At 42.3% G+C, this 17,716-nt stretch overlaps 1 protein-coding gene and 1 long non-coding RNA gene across 3 annotated transcripts in view; one reads left to right on the top strand and one right to left on the bottom strand.

The window, feature by feature from the left end:
* The window catches only part of SLC35F4 (solute carrier family 35 member F4), a 239,770-nt gene that overhangs the window by 195,275 nt on the left and 26,779 nt on the right, over positions 1–17,716 (top strand). Inside the window, exon 2 of the mRNA XM_041760039.1 lies at positions 15,631–15,816. Coding sequence (XP_041615973.1) covers positions 15,631–15,816 — 186 coding nt within the window. The remainder of the gene's footprint in view (positions 1–15,630; positions 15,817–17,716) is intronic.
* Positions 1–17,716, bottom strand: part of LOC121493792 — a 45,455-nt gene that overhangs the window by 8,973 nt on the left and 18,766 nt on the right. The window lies entirely within an intron of this gene.

Consider the following 17,716-nt stretch of genomic DNA (forward strand, 5'->3'; position numbering starts at 1 on the left):
CAGTATTGTGTTATCAGGAGATCATATATGTAAAGCTCTTGGCACATGGTAGGTGTTAAGTAAGTGCTAGACATTTTTATTTTTACACTGTAAAAGTAAAGAGCAGTGACATACTTTTTAGTCTTAAAGTTAGTTATTGGTAGAAGAAATAAATACATTCCAGATAGAATAAATTAATATTGTTTTAGGGACAAGATATATATTGCAGAAATAGAACAATTATTAGTGGTTTCTTCCTATTACAGGTTTTAGGTGAATAAAAACGAATTAGGTTTTGAAAGATTTTTTTTTTTTTTTTTTTTTTTCTTTCTTTTTTTTTTTTTTTTTAATTAACTTTTATTGGTGTTTAATTTACCAACATACAGAAAAACACCCAGTGCTCATCCCGTCAAGTGTCCACCTCAGTGCCCGTCACCCATTCCCCTCCAACACCCGCCCTCCTCCCCTTCCACCACCCCTAGTTCGTTTCCCCGAGTTAGGAGTCTTTATGTTCTGTCTCCCTTCCTGATATTTCCCAACATTTCTTTTCCCTTCCTTTATATTCCCTTTCACTATTATTCATATTCCCCAAATGAATGAGAACATACACTGTTTGTCCTTCTCCGATTGACTTATTTCACTCAGCATAATACCCTCCAGTTCCATCCACGTTGAAGCAAATGGTGGGTATTTGTCGTTTCTAATTGCTGAGTAATATTCCATTGTATACATAAACCACATCTTCTTTATCCATTCATCTTTCGATGGACACCGAGGCTCCTTCCACAGTTTGGCTATTGTGGCCATTGCTGATAGAAACATCGGGGTGCAGGTGTCCCGACGTTTCATTGCATCTGAATCTTTGGGGTAAATCCCCAACAGTGCAATTGCTGGGTCGTAGGGCAGGTCTATTTTTAACTCTTTGAGGAACCTCCACACAGTTTTCCAGAGTGGCTGCACCAGTTCACATTCCCACCAACAGTGTAAGAGGGTTCCCTTTTCTCCACATCCTCTCCAACATTTGTTGTTTCCTGCCTTGTTAATTTTCCCCATTCTCACTGGTGTGAGGTGGTATCTCATTGTGGTTTTGATTTGTATTTCCCTGATGGCAAGTGATGCAGAGCATTTTCTCATGTGCATGTTGGCCATGTCCATGTCTTCCTCTGTGAGATTTCTCTTCATGTCTTTTGCCCATTTCATGATTGGATTGTTTGTTTCTTTGGTGTTGAGTTTAATAAGTTCTTTATAGATTTTGGAAACTAGCCCTTTATCTGATATGTCATTTGCAAATATCTTCTCCCATTCTGTAGGTTGTCTTTTAGTTTTGTTGACTGTATCCTTTGCTGTGCAAAAGCTTCTTATCTTGATGAAGTCCCAATAGTTCATTTTTGCTTTTGTTTCTTTTGCCTTCGTGGATGTATCTTGCAAGAAGTTACTGTGGCCAAGTTCAAAAAGGGTGTTGCCTGTGTTATACAGGGGACTATCCCGATCTTTTGGTATCGGTTCAGACCCGATTTGTGACCCAGTATGTGGTCTATTCTGGAGAAAGTTCCATGTGCACTTGAGAAGAATGTGTATTCAGTTGAGTTTGGATGTAAAGTTCTGTAGATATCTGTGAAATCCATCTGGTCCAGTGTATCATTTAAAGCTCTCGTTTCTTTGGAGATATTGTGCTTAGAAGACCTATCCAGGGTAGAAAGAGCTAGATTGAAGTCACCAAGTATAAGTGTATTATTATCAAGGTATTTCTTGAGTTTGGTTATTAATTGGTTTAAATATTTGGCAGCTCCCACATTCGGGGCATATATATTGAGGAGTGTTAAGTCCTCTTGTTGGATAGATCCTTTGAGTATGAGATAGTGTCCCTCTTCATCTCTCACTATAGTCTTCGGGGTAAATTTTAATTTATCTGATATAAGGATGGCAACCCCTGCTTTCTTTTGAGGACCATTTGAATGGTAAATGGTTCTCCAACCTTTTATTTTCAGGTTGTAGGTGTCCTTCTGTCTAAAATGAGTCTCTTGTAGACAGCAAATAGATGGGTCCTGCTTTTTTATCCAGTCTGAAACCCTGCGCCTTTTGATGGGGTCATTAAGCCCGTTCACATTCAGAGTTACTATTGATAGATATGAGTTTAGTGTCATCATATCTATTCAGTCCTTGTTTTTGTGGATTGTTCCACTGAACTTCTTCTTAAAGGGGAATTTTAAGAGTCCCCCTTAAAATTTCTTGCAGAGCTGGTTTGGAGGTTACATATTCTTTCAGTTCCTGCCTGTCTTGGAAGCTCTTTATCTCTCCTTCCATTTTGAATGAAAGCCTTGCGGGGTAAAGTATTCTTGGTTGCATGTTCTTTTCATTTAGGACCCTGAATATATCCTGCCAGCCCTTTCTGGCCTGCCAGGTCTCTGTGGAGAGGTCTGCTGTTACCCTAATATTCCTCCCCATAAAAGTCAGGGACTTTTTTTCTCTTGCTGCTTTAAGGATCTTCTCCTTATCTTTGGAATTTGCAAGCTTCACTATTAAATGTCGAGGTGTTGAACGGTTTTTGTTGATTTTAGGGGGGGATCTCTCTATTTCCTGGATCTGAATGCCTGTTTCCCTTCCCAGATTCGGAAAGTTTTCAGCTAGGATTTGTTCAAATACATATTCTGGCCCTCTGTCCCTTTCCGCGCCCTCGGGAACCCCAATTAAACGTAGGTTTTTCTTCCTCAGGCTATCATTTATTTCCCTTAATCTATCCTCATGGTCTTTTAATTGCCTGTCTCTTTTTTCCTCAGTTTCCCTCTTTGCCATCAACTTGTCTTCTATGTCACTCACTCGTTCTTCCACCTCGTCAAGCCTCGTCGTTAGGACTTCTAGCTTGGATTGCATCTCATTTAATTGATTTTTAATTTCTGCCTGATTAGATCTAAATTCTGCAGTCATGAAGTCTCTTGAGTCCTTTATGGTTTTTTCTAGAGCCACCAGTAGCTGTAAAATAGTGCTTCTGAATTGGCTTTCTGACATTGAATTGTAATCCATATTTTGTAACTCTGTGGGAGAGTGGGCTGTTTCTGATTCTTTTTTTTGAGGGGTTTTCCTTCTAGTCATTTTGCTCAGTGCAGAGTGGCCAAAAACAAGTTGTATTGGGAAAAGGAGAAAAAGAGAGAGAAGGAAAGAAAAGAGAAAAAGAAAAAAGAGAAAGAAGAAAAAAATAGGGGAAAAAGAGAAGAAAAAGAAAGAAAAAGAAAGAAAGGAGAAAAAAGAAAAAAGGGGGGGTGGGGGAAGCAATCAGAAATCAAGAAGAAAGAGAGAAAAAAAAGCACAAAACAAAACAAAAAACAAAAACAAACAAACAAAAAAAAACAAAAACAAAAAAACAAAAAACAAAAAAAACCACGGGGGAGTATCTTCCGATTCTGTGTAGTTTAAGTCCCTTGACTTCCCTTGGAACTGGTCCGTCTCGCTGGTCTTCTGGGGGAGGGGCCTGCTGTGCTGATTCTCAGGTGTTGGCACTTGGGGGAGCTGCTCTGCCCCTGCCTGGTGCAGGGCTCGGTGGGGGTTGTTCACCCCGTGAGGCCCCGGGAGGAAGCCACAGTGGCGGGGGCAGCTCTGGGACCCTGGATCCAGCCCCCGCAGTAGCTCCGGGGCTCTCCGTCTGCAGGGCCTGGGGGCTCCGGGGCGGGGCCGCTGATCTGCTCAGTTCCAGGCAGGAGCGTCCTCGCTGTCCTGGGCCCTCCCGGCCTCTGCCTGTCCCGGGTGGGGGGGGGGGGGGGGCGGAGGCCGGATCCTGGGCTGTGTCCCGGCGCCCTGTGCTCCGGGGCCTGCGCTGTTGGATTCGCGCTCCCGGCGGTGCAGCCCCCTCCGCGGAGCCGCCGCCCGAGCCCCTCCGAGCTGTTCCCGGAGCCGCGCAGCCCCCTCCGCGCGGAGCTTCTTCCTCTGCGCGAGCCGCCGCCGCTGAGCTGTTCCCGGAGCCGCGCAGCCCCCTCCGCGCGGAGCTTCTTCCTCCGCCCGAGCCCCTCCGAGCTGTTCCCGGAGCCGCGCAGCCCCCTCCGCGGAGCCGCCGCCCGAGCCCCTCCGAGCTGCTCCGGGTCCCGCCGAGCGCTGCAGCCCTTAGGGAGCTCGGGGCACTCTCCGGGGCGCAGTTCCTCTGTTACTGTCCCAGGGAGCCCGAGGGCGTCCCCGCCTTTCTGGGGATCCTGCTCCAATTCCCGGGGAGCCCCTTTCCGCGGGGAAGGTCGGTGCAGCTCCTGCTCCTCCGGGACGGGGCTCCCCTGTCCTGGGGACACTCGCCCCGGCCTCAGCCCGGCTCCTCGCGGGCCCCTCCCCCTTGGAGGCCTTTTGTGTCTTTATTTCTTTTTCCCCGTCTTCCTACCTTGATAGAAGCGCGAACTCTTCTCACTGTAGCGTTCCAGCTGGTCTCTCTTTAAATCTCAGGCCGAATTCGTAGGTTTTCAGGATGATTGGATGGTTTTCTAGGTAATTTGCTGAGGACAGGTGACCTGGAGACCCTACTCCTCCGCCATCTTGCCCCTCCCCCCGGTTTTGAAAGATTTTTTAAAGGTCACTTTCATATGCGTGTGTAGGCACCCAAATATTTCAGATTTACATCTTGAAAATCTAGCTTTTAGTTAATGGACATTTGATTATCATTTGCAATAAAATAATTAGCAAAAAATTGAAAAAATTTAAATGGATAATAATATAACCAGCAGCCAGTTTATTTTAAGAGATATTTCTCGGCACACCTGGGTGGCTCAGTAGTTGACCATCTGCCTTCAGCTTAGGTCGTGATTCTGGGGTCCTGGGATCGAGTCCCACATTAGGCTCCTCACATGGAGCCTGCTTCTCTCTCTGCCTGTATCTCTGCCTCTGTGTGTGTGTGTGTGTGTGTGTGTGTGTGTGTGTGTGATGAATAAATAAAATAAAATAAAATAAAATAAAATAAAATAAAATAAAATAAAATAAAATAAAAAAGAATGTCTGCCATTGGGTTCTTCCAGGGCAGCTGGCAAGAATTCCAGAAAATCTTCCTAAATCTTCCTAAATCTCTCCATAGGCCCCTCCCTGAGAACAGAGTGTATCATTCGTAGAGTAAGGCCATAATAAAGGGAAGTAGTGGGTGAGGACATCAGAGAGAAGAGGGAGAGGACAGGAAAGGAGGATGCTGTGGGGTGGGTACATGTGAAGGTCCCAGAGAGGCTATCTCAGACAAGGCTCTCAACGCAGAGCCTCCAAAGTTGCTATGACTAGTTAGCAAAAGGGAGATTTACGGGTGGACTGGGGTGGAGACACTCAGAGAACCTTGGAAAATGTGCAGGAACTGAGGGCCTTTACAGCCAAGCAGCTGGGATAGTACTCCAGGATGCTGCTGTTGCCATCACTACCCACTTCCAGGCTGCCAGTGTTGCTCACGGAACTTGAACCATCCTGATTTCTCAAGATTTAAAATTCTGGGGATAGGAGGGTCTCATGGGGTGAAACCCAGTCACGCCTGTCCCCTATTGTCGGGAGCAAGGAGAGCTTTAGACCTCTTAAAGAGCCTCCTTTGGCTTCTATTGTGGAATATGGGGCACTTCCCCAACAAGCCTTATATAATTGGGGGGGGGGGGCAGGGAAAGGACAAGGGGGCAGGCCCCCTAAATGGGAAGGAGTTGAGTGCCTGAGTGCCGGGCAGTTAAAAGTAGGACAGAGGCCCAAGGTATTCACATTAAAAAACATTCAGGGAGTTGTTAATGGGGCTTAGAGATTTTTTAAAAAATTGTCATTTGTTCTTTTTCAGTGAACGACACTTTCTATCATCTTGGAAATTACTTAAGACCGAGGCTATCACCAAAAAATAAAAAACGTTAAAGGCAATTTTATAGTATTTCTGCTGATTCATATCTAGGATCAGCCAAATACATTTGAAATTATTTAGTAGGTACCTTGGGAATACTTAAAAACCCATTCCAGATTCTATAAATGTTCAGCAAAAATCACCAAGGTTAACCTATAATCTAACTCTCCAGATGATGAAGGTGTGAGGAATAACAAGGGTATGTAGTCAGAGACTGAGGATGGGCAGGATAAGAAGTAGCTGGAATTAGGAAAACAACTGTAGACTTAATTAATTAATGTGATCGGGGCTCTAGTTGAGGAAAGGGTGACATTTTGAGCAGTGCTGAGGAAATAAATGCTTGATACTGGATAGAGATATAGGTCCAGAAATGATCTAAACAAGCATCTGTAAAGGATGATATTTTGTTTGGGACAAGGGAGCCAAAAGAAATGCAAGAGGTGGAAGGGATAGGGGTGGGAGCAGAAAGAGAGAATCTTAAGCAGGCTTCACACCCAGCAGGGAGCCCAACACTGGGCTGGATCTCATGACCTTGAGATCATGACCTGAGCTGAAATCGAGAGTTGTACGCTTAACCAACTGAGCTACCCAGGCGCCTGCCAACCTCTCTTTAGTATACAAATCCAGAACATGTGCTTGACAAATACATGGGTTGCTAAATAAGAATAGAGGCCCTTTGGCATATATAGGCCTGGGGTAAATGGTGGTCAGGTTGGATCCCACAACAGTGAGATCATGACCAGGAAGAGTAAGTATGACCAGTTAATAAGCACAAGATACTGTTATTATTGGTATTCTTTTGATTTTACCATGTGAATGTCTGGATCTCAGCAGGGAAAAAAGGGTCCCACTGCAATACATGTTTCTAAAAGGGGAAGTCCTGTCTCTCTTTAAAGAGTATGTTTTGCTTGAACAACTTCCAAATAGATGTCTTCCTTCCAGTTCTGTGTGTTCTGTGCATATTGCCCTCTCCTGCCAATTTTGCCTTCATGAAACTCAGCTTCCAATTTGTCATCCCTCTTCAAAATACCTCTTCTGCTCTTAACAACTAAAAGGGCAAAATCCTCACTTTCCTTTGTTGGAAGCTGTTTTAGGCTCTCTTCCTATTTGGACCCTGCTCATGTACTAGCATCTGCTGGAATCCGTCATCCTCTGCTAAGTATTCTGTAACTGTCCAGGCTGAAGTTAATCTCCCTACTCTCTGAACAATAATTGTCCTTATTTTCTGTATTTCCCCTTCACACAGAAAGAGCTCAACAATGCTGATTGGCTGAAATGGGAAGGGCAACAAAATATACTGGAAAGAATATGGGCTTTGGAACTGGACCCGTCTTGACTTTTTAAATCCTTATTTGGACTATTAAAGATCCATTTTCCTTATCTATAAAATGGGAATAGTAAAATCCACCCCACAGTATTGTGTTATCAGGAGATCATATATGTAAAGCTCTTGGCACATGGTAGGTGTTAAGTAAGTGCTAGACATTTTTATTTTTACACTGTAAAAGTAAAGAGCAGTGACATACTTTTTAGTCTTAAAGTTAGTTATTGGTAGAAGAAATAAATACATTCCAGATAGAATAAATTAATATTGTTTTAGGGACAAGATATATATTGCAGAAATAGAACAATTATTAGTGGTTTCTTCCTATTACAGGTTTTAGGTGAATAAAAACGAATTAGGTTTTGAAAGATTTTTTAAAGGTCACTTTCATATGCGTGTGTAGGCACCCAAATATTTCAGATTTACATCTTGAAAATCTAGCTTTTAGTTAATGGACATTTGATTATCATTTGCAATAAAATAATTAGCAAAAAATTGAAAAAATTTAAATGGATAATAATATAACCAGCAGCCAGTTTATTTTAAGAGATATTTCTCGGCACACCTGGGTGGCTCAGTAGTTGACCATCTGCCTTCAGCTTAGGTCGTGATTCTGGGGTCCTGGGATCGAGTCCCACATTAGGCTCCTCACAGGGAGCCTGCTTCTCTGTCTGCCTATGTCTCTGCCTCTGTGTGTCTCTCATGAATAAATAAATAAAACATTTAAAAAAAATATATTTCTCTCTAAAATTAATCAAGAGTGTTCAGAGGTACCTGGGTGGCTCAGTTGGCTAAGTGTCTGCCTTTGGTTCAGGTCATGATCCCAGGGTCCTGGGGTCAAGCCCTGAGCTGGGCTCCTTGCTCAGCAAGGAGTCTGCTTCTCCCTTTCCCTTTGCCCTTCTCCCTGCCTCTGCTTTCTCTCTCTCAAAGAAATAAATAAAATCTTTTAAAGAAAAGTGTTCAGAGCTACAGAGAGTGAATAGTACGTGGAAGTGAAGCAGTGCTGTGCCAAAAGAGTTTGGGCTTTAAAGAAGCAGGTGGTACAGATCAAAATGGAAATTTGTTATGTTGCTTATGAAACTATGCACTGTGCTGACCTCTTTCAATAATTCTAGAACTAAGTATTTACCTAATAAATGAGTTAACTTTTTTACAAATTCCATATGGACTTCAATGAAAATCCAAGCATACAATGGTAAATATTCCCTCACTACAAGGAATATTTGCTCCCGTTGTAATTCGATGGAATGTGAGTTAAAAAAAATAAGCTGAAATATAGCTTTTCACAATATTTTGTTGAATTACTGGTATTTTATCTCTTTTTCATCAGACAATGTCAAAATGATAATTGTGGCTTCCAACAAACTAAATCAAAATTCGATTACATTTCTGTCTTAGATGTGTCGATGATTATAACATCCTCACAGAAAAGATCATGGATATTTAAAAGAAACACACTAAAAAAAAAAAAAAATTAAAAGAAACACACTTATAAAAGATTATTTGAAAATAGCCAAAGCTGGGCAGCCCGGGTGGCTCAGGGGTTTAGCACTGCCTTCGGCCCAGGGCATGATCCTGGAGACCCAGGATTGAGTCCCGCGTTGGGCTCCCTGCATGGAGCCTGCTTCTCCCTCTGCCTGTGTCTCTGCCTCTCTCTCTCTCCCTGTGTGTCTCTCATGAATAAATTTTTAAAAAATAGCCAAAGCTAGTTTTATGCTTAAAGTATGATTTTCAAGAGACTGGTTGGAAAAATCATCAAAGAAGAATCATCAATCAAAGAAATGTAAAGCTAGACTATCGTATATCCTAGCCCCTGATTTTGATTATAATATTGTTATTGTAGAAACATGGTGGATCACATGCGTTTGCCTCTCCTGTTTCTCTTTCTATCTGCCTCATAACCTCTCTCTACTTGCCTTTCTTTGTGGCGGTTGAACTGTAAGAGCTATAGAAATAGGCTCTCTTGCTCTCTTTGGTTTACTGATGAATGAGGAGTCCCTAAGAGATATCATAGGAAAGGAGTATTTTCAGGAACCCCTAGCTGGGTGCCTACTTTAATGAAAAGTCATAACTCGTATCAGGCAAGCCCCTCCTTCCAAATTTTTCTAATCATTCTCCTTGTCCTTTTGGGGCTAAGTGTAGTAAGAGCCATTGCTATACCTGGGTACCTCACTACCCGTTGTGGTATCACACATAGAGGCTTTCAAACTTTTAACTTGCATTGGAATCACCTGTTTGTTTTATGGATAAGTATGATTTGCAGGTGCTTGTTCGAAAAAGATATGGTATATAATGAAATATTACCCAGCCATCAAAAAGGATGAAATCTTGCCATTTACAATGACATGGATAGAACTAGAGGGTATTATGTTAAGCAAAATAAGTCAAAGAAAGACAAATACCATATGATTTCATTGATATGTGGAATTTAAGAAATAAAACAGATGAATATAGGGGAAGGGAAGGAAAAATAAAATAAGATGAAAACAAAGAGACAAACCATAAGAGACTCTTACCAATAGGAAATAAAGTGAGGGTTGCTATAGGGGAAAGGGGTGGGAGGACAGGGTAACCAGGTGATAGGCATTAAGGAGGGCACTTGAAGTAATGAGCACTGTGTGTTATATGCAACTGATGAATCACTAAATTCTACCTGTGAAATTAATAATGCATTATGTTAATTAAATTGAATTTAAACAAAAAAAAAATCTTTAAATCAAAGGAGAGAAAGCTGTAGGGATTTAGGATTCCCACTCACCACCCCCATTGTGCAATTGCCTTCTGTATTTCATCATCTCTGCGTTTAGGTTTGGGTACCAGGGTTACCTATGGTGTTTCAAGTTAAGTAAGCACCATAGCTTGGGGCAAGTGAGGATAAGGTTTCCAGCTCACTGTTCAGTATAATGATTAGTAAAACCAAATATGTCATTGACCTTTTATGTTCATGAGAGGTAAGAGTCAACGGGCAGGGGGCCCCTGGGTGTCTCAGTGGTTGAGTGTCTGCCTTTGGCTCAGGTCATGATCCTGGGATCTGGGGATAGACTCCCACATCAGGCTCCCGATGAGGAGCCTGCTTCTCCTTCTGCCTATGTCTCTGCCTCTCTCTCTGTGTCTCTCTTGAATAAACAAATAAAATTTTTTAAAAAAAGAAGAGTCAACAGGCAGGGCTCTTGTTAGAATACCTTATAGTCTGGTCTATTATCTTCCAAGTCATCTTGCACTTGCTCACACAGAACCTTACCTGACACTGTTTCTCACCTACTTTCCAAAGAGCTGTTCTTAGGTACTCTTTATTGCTTGCCTTTCCAAGTTGTTATCTGAAAACCCTATACCTTCCACTCTGTTTCGGGGGTTGCTTTACTCAGCAGCTGTGGTTCTTTTCCCTTTTTCGCTTTGACATTTCTAAGGGGATGCCCGAGGCCCTGTGTGCCCACCCTCACCGCCCTTTCCTGGTATTGTCACAGTGTTTCCTGGCCACAAAGTTGGACCGGGAGTCAGTATAAGACACAAGAAGTTCCTTCCTCAAGATTTTTGACTCTGGGAAATTAGATTTCTCCCAGGAGGCTAAAGCTGCAAGACTGGAAACCTGGATCTTCAAACAATCAAATTTTCTGTAGAGAAAGACAAACAGTAGCCAAGTGAGAAGACATGAAGCTAGCACTTGCAGTGAGAGATGGAGGACTGTTTGCCTATACTGCACCCCAGTCCTAGGTGTTCTTGAGGCTTAGGGACATTCCTGGCTGTCCTGTCTCTTGGTTGCTAAGCTTCTAAAAACTCTTCATTTTTGCTTAAACTGGTCGTTTGGATTTCTATTGCATGAGGTCAGACATTCTAACTGATAAAGAACTGCTAATGGTCATTTTTGTTTACCTGTTTATTTTTTTGTTATAACAATCTACATTTATTGAATATGTTCTATGGACCATTTAATCTGAGCAACATTCCTCAAAGGATTTTTCAATGCTTGTTTGTACTCAGAATTCAACATCTTAGAGTTGCTCATTTTACCATTGTCTCATACCATGCTCTTTACCCCGCAGGGTATTTGCTCCTATGGCCTATTCCTCAGTGTAGAACTCTGCCCAGCAAAGTCCTGCTCATCCTTCAAAGCCAACTTTGATGTAGCCACTTAGAGAGACTTCCCTGCTCCAGGCAGAATGAATCACTCCCTTTCTTCTTGCTCTCCAGTTCACATTAAATTATGGTTAATTGGTTATAAGTCTGACTCCAATACTGTTGAGAGCTCCATGTAGGCATGTACCATGTATTCATTTGTCTAACTCCCGGTCCTGACACAAAACCGGCCCTAGAATAGGTGCTTAATAACTACTTGTTGAGTTAAATCGATTTGGGGAACATGCAGAGCCTACCCAATGCAAATGAAGAAATTATATTCTTGTTCCTGGACAAATATGAAAAATGGCATAAGATGGCTCTACTGCCATGGCTCAGGTGAGCAAATGTCTTTACAAGGGAAAGGGGGACCATCTGGTGTGACTAATGAGAGACTTCCAACCTATCACTTCTAATACAGTTTACTCTCACTACCTATTAAAGTCTGAACACTGTTCACTAACTGAATTTGCAATGCCTAGGCAGTCACTGTGGCATAGAAAATAGACATGATTTATTTATGATCCTTGACTGCATCCCAGGTGACGTTCTGAATATTATTTTTGCCAGAGGTGGCTTTATATTAATTGAAGGGTACGAGACCATGTAGCATGGGGCAGTGTTTGTGTTTTCCAGGATTGGAGATGACTGTTTCATGGCCCATGCCCTGAATATGCCTCTGGGCTTAGCTCTGAAGTTTAAAGTTTGCCTTTTTAGGACAATGATTTAAATGTCTCCAGTGGCTCAACTGTTCTCGTGTCTCTTCCATAAATCAACCAGTATGAGGCAACTGACAGCAGGTAATGGGTATTGAGCCTTATTACGTATGGACCAGGAGGTATAGAAGCCAGAACAAAATGCTTCAGTGAAAATGAGGAAGCAAGAGAAATCGCTAACTTGGCTTACAAATCCAACAGTCCCAGCTACACATGATTTACCAACTCCTTAGTAACTATGGCCATTGTTTTATCTCAATCCTTGCTCAACTAGCTTCCCAAACTATTTTTGGACTTCCTCCTTTCCACCTATAATTGCTAATGATCACAAAATTAAAACTGATATTCACATAAGAGAAAATGAGAAGGCACAACTTATGTAAAATAAATTATGAAAAATACTAGAAAGATAAATTAAAAATGACACTTGGAGTAGTTGCGTGTCAGTCACTCTCGAAGGGCATAAATAAATGAGAGAGAGTTCACTGAATTTTAGACAGACTCTTTTCATTGAATTTGAAATATTCAATTAGAAACATAGCTGTGAAAGGCACAGTAAATATGTTGGATATGTAAAATAGGAACCTTATTTTTGACACTTTTATAATAATAGTATTAACATAGCATTAATTGAAGCACAATAATCGATATGTAATTCTTCTATTGGTTTTTTGAGTAGCTGTACGTATTTTATTCTTTTAAATCCAAGATTAAGGGAGCCTGGGGTTTAATCACTCAGGTGATTAAACATTTGCCTTTGGCTCAGGTCATGATCCTGGGGTCCAGAGATCAAGCCCCACATCTAGCTACCTGCTCAATGAGGGGCCTGCTTCTCCCTCTTCCTCTGCCCCACCTTCCTGCTCATGTGTGTATGTGCTCTCTCTCTCTCAAATAAATAAAATCTCAAAAAAATTTTAAATCCAAGATTAAATAATACATTTTAATTGGATCAACTTAAGACACTTAGTAATATATGGTACAGCTAAGTCCATCTTTATATACCTCTACTTGTTTTTCCCAAGACTGAAAAAAAAAGAGAAAAAGAAAGAAAAGAAAACAAGATACATTTTGTCATAGATGGGGAGCCCCAGACTGCAGAACTAACATTCACAGCCAAGTTACTCTGCTGTTCTGTTAGGCTCTTATTAGAGATGATGGCTGAGGAACTCAAGCTTTCTTTTTCTGGACATCACTGCTTCTTGAGGTTCTGATTTGATTGCTTCAAGTAATGACTCATCCAGTACATTATGTGATTATTCAAAACCAAACTAAAGCCAAGATGTCATTGCTATTTCAAGATTTTGTGTGCTCCTTACTTTTGTGTGCTCTGCATCTCAGAGACACCATACCAAGACATAGCTTCCATGACCCAGAGAGGATAATAGCCTCTGCTCTTCCCCTTGTATCAGTGGAAATAGAGAAACTCATAACTTTCGAGGAAAAATAAGTGCACTCTGTGAATAAACATAGGCAGCTAAAGAGACGCAATGGCTGAATATAATGCGGTGTCCTGCATGGGGTCCCAGAAACAGGAAGAGGCCATTTGTGACAAAACTAGGGAAATCCAAATGAAGTTTGGAGCGTGGTTAACAGTAATTGCCAGTGTTAATATCTTAATTCCAACAAATGCATGGAGTGCGGAGGCAAGATGTTAACATTAGAAGAAACCAGGTAAAGAGCATATGGGAACTCTCTGAACCCTTTTCCACTTTTCCGTAAATATAAAATTATTCCAAAATTAAAAGTTTATTGAGAGACAGAGAGAGTAGAACAGTCTCCAACAACAGGCAGCTTCTGCAGTTGGAGAAAGTGAAAGCATTAACGAAAGACAAGCATTGGGGCAGCTAGTGCAAGACTCCTATCAGATGAGCTCAGACAGTAAAAGTTCAAAGAAAGTACAGATGCATGTGATTTAACAGTAAAGGCTGCATGAACCAATCAGAACTTAATCTTAATGTTTAAAGATTTGGGTAGATTCAGAATGTTCCAGGAACAACCCAATTAAAGGCTTAGAGCTCATCAGTGGTGAGGGTAAGGTGTCAGAACCCAGCCAGAACCAGCCTAGCTGGAATGGAGTATTCTGGTTGGAGCAGGGCTAGCTGTGGAATCTGAGGTCCTTGTGCAAGGGGAAAATGTAGAGCCCCTTTTTCAAAAAGCAGAAAAAGAAAAAAGGCAGAAAATGCCTTTTTTCCTTTCTTATGTCCTCTGTCTCTCCCTTTCTCTCTCTTTTTCCACTTCCCATGTTTTTCTAAATTTGCTATTTAATGTCTGCTCCTTTGAACACAGGGATATTTTCTAAGTGAGTGCAGGCCCCCACAGACCCTGGGAGTTCTCCCCCTGAGGTCCCAGCACTCCCCACCAGTACCCAGGTCCCTGTAGGATTGCTAAGCAAGGACCCTAGAGTGGTGGCTGAGAACCCACCCGAGGAGGTGAGGAAGCAAGAGGAGGCAAGACCACACCTGGGCTGAAGCTCCAAGTCCCCTGAGTGTGCTCCATTATTTCATCAAATGTCACTTACAAAAAAACAAGTTGAAAGATAAAAGAACTGGGATCCCTGGGTGGTGCAGCAGTTTAGCGCCTGCCTTTGGCCCAGGGAGCGATCCTGGAGACCCTGGATTGAATCCCACGTCGGGCTCCCTGCATGGAGCCTGCTTCTCCCTCTACCTATGTCTCTGCCTCTCTGTGTGTGTGTGTGTGTGTGACTATCATGAATAAATAAATAAAATCTTAAAAAAAAAAAAAAACAAAGATAAAAGAACTTCCACATGGCAGCTGTGGACTGTCACAGGGGAGGGCTGTGCGGTCCCTCTGAGCCCTGTGTGGCTGTCCTAGTTGTAGGCCCATGAAGTCGATCCTGAGTGGGGATGGATCGATCAGGAGGGGCTTAGCCTGTGGAGGATCCTAAAGGCTAGGTTTTCCTCTGTAAGAGTGGATAGAAGCCAGAGGTGATTGAGGAGACACCACCAAATTGGATTTTCATGACCAACCGATGGAAAAGTGTAGAGTGGACTTCACAGGAGACCCTGTTGGCAGTTTTTACCAGTTAGGAATTTAACAGTCATTCTTAGGAGGAAAAGGGAAGACACAAGCATAACAGAACAGTTTCCTTCCCTTGAGGTCAATTATTTCACTGGGTTAACAGTTCTAATTCAGAACAGATATATCAACCCAAACCATTTTCTCAAGTTCATTTTTTATTTTGACAGATTTATCTAAAAGACCCTTTATTTTAGGGACACAGACCTTGCCAAGATGGAATTTTGTTTTTAGGAGCCCCTTTTATAAGATTAAAATTGAAAAAATAAATAAATAAAATTGAGCTCAGTGAATGTCCCATCAGGACTGTTATGGCTACTGCCATGTATTTTACTTCCAAAGCATTTAAAATCTGTTTACAGTTCGGGTCACGTAGGTGGGGGGAGGGTGCTCAGTCAATTAAACATCTGCTTTTGGTTCAGGTCATGATCCCAGGGTCCTGGGATAGAGCCCTGCATGGGGCTCCCTGCTCAGCTGGGAGTCTGCTTCTCCCTCCTCTGCCTTGCCCCTCACTCCTGCTCATTCTCTCTCTCTCTCTTTCTCTCTCTCTCTCTCTCAAATAAATAAATAAAATCTTTTTAAAAATCTGTTTCTAGTTTTCCCTCTGGAAAGTTCTCAAACTGGTGTGAACTCTTCCTTCCCAGGTACCTCCAGATCATCAGTTACTCGATGTAAACCAGGAGCCAACTGCCCCAGTTCACACAGTGGCATCAGTAGACAACTGTCCCCTCTTTCTGTCACCGAAGATTCTTCTGCTCCTATTCTTGAACTTCAGAGCCGAGGATCTTCTGGAGTTTGCGGACACAGAGTCGAAAGGCAGAACAGATCAGGTATGCTGATGACCTCTTAAATAACTGTTCACCAGGTAACCTTCTAACTGGCCATGAAAGATGGCACCATTGGCCCAGAACACAGAGGCGGTACCTGGACTCTTAGGGGTGATGTGGGGAAGGTTTATCAGGTGGGAGGAGAAGGAAGAAGGGGAAGGTATAGATATGATCTGTTAGTGCTGTGCCAGGTAGCAGAGAAACGGAATCGCAAAGACTCATTGAGGGCTTACCACGTGATTTAAACAGTGACACCCAATTAAGTTTACAAGGGAACTGGTTTTCTCACCTTGAAGAGCATCTTGATCTCAACCCTGGGATTCCGTCGTAGTGCACTCCCTTCCCAGAAGAAGGAAAACAGCAATAAAATCACAGACTCTGCTTTTGTGCTCATCAGGACTGGCAGTCCTTGGAACCCGTCTAGTTTCCCACTGTTAACACCTTCTTCAGGACACTTCAGCCTCGCCACTCAGCATTTCCTGACCAGCCCAGACCTCTAGCCTTTCCTCACGTCCGCTTGGCTGCACACACCAACTCCCAGGCCACTCGGGTTATTGGAATTGCTTGATAAATCTCATAACTTGATCCAGGGATTTCCCAGCAAATTTATCATTTTCAAATGAAGCTGAGTCCCCTAGGCTGCTGCCCACACTGTCCTCCCTGGTGGTGGACCTCTTCCTGCCTTCCCCAGAGAATGTGCCTTAGTTCCCAGTTCATACTCACTTCCTCTTGTCACACGGCCACACTTCTATTTCTGAAGAGAGTGAAACAGATGCTTTCCTCTGAGCCTCAATGTCTCTGTTCTTCTGTTTGCCAATTACCAGATTTGGGGGCCAACTTTAACATGCACGGTCCTACCTTTCCAAGGTCAGCTCTTTTTGCTATGTCTGTGATCACCTCCTCTCCATCTTTGCCACCTGCCTTTTCAGTCTCTCCTTCCACTCATTCCTTCAGCTTGACCGGTAACATACTAAAATCTCTTACATCCTTAAGAACAATAATAAAACAGCAAAACACTCCATCCAAAATAAATAGTCAGTTGAAAATAAAATGGAGCTTTGAGAAAACTGGCTTAAAAAACAAACAGAAGGGCAGCCCGGGTGGCTCAGTGATTTAGCGCCTTCAGCCCAGGGCGTGATCCTGGAGACCCGGGATCTAGTCCCACGTTGGGCTCCCTGCATGGAGCCTGCTTCTCCCTCTGCCTGTGTCTCTGCCTCTCTCTCTGTGTGTCTCTCATGAATAAATAAATAAAATCTTTAAAAAAAAAAAAACAGAAGAGAATGGAATTCAGGGCACTTAGTTATGGATGAGAGGCAGTAAGAAAAGGTATACAGAAAACAGGAAAGCGTCTTCTAGGGCTCTACTAATGTGAGAAAAGATTTTTTAAAAAGAAAAAAAACATTTTTCAGGGTGCCTGAGTGGCTTAGTCAGCAGCTCAGTTCATGATCCCAGCATCCTGGGATTGAGCCTTGAATTGTATTAGGGCTTCCTGTTTAGCAAAGAGTCTGCTTTTCCTTCTTCCTTTGCCCCTCACCCCTGCTCATGCTTTCCCATTCACGCATGCTCATATGCTCTCCCTCAAATAAATAAATAAATAAAATCTTAAAAGAAAGAAAAAATCTTTTTCAAAAAGTGACAACATCTTAAAATAGTATCTCAGCAACTGTTAATCCCGAGGCCAAGGTTCTTTTTTAAAAATGAAAAAAAATTACATCTTAAATCTTCAGAAAGTTTTAATTGGCTTTTATAAGTTGCAGTAATATTCCTATTATCCCAGTTATCTGTGGAATCAAATGTTCCAGTTAATTAAATATACTGGCTAATAAAGACTTGCTATATCTATCATATGCAAACTACAAACTCTGAAGGCTATACCATTAAAGATCACATGGGACATAATTTA

Source organism: Vulpes lagopus, chromosome 6 (assembly GCF_018345385.1).
Source record: "Vulpes lagopus strain Blue_001 chromosome 6, ASM1834538v1, whole genome shotgun sequence".
Classification (NCBI taxonomy): domain Eukaryota; kingdom Metazoa; phylum Chordata; class Mammalia; order Carnivora; family Canidae; genus Vulpes; species Vulpes lagopus.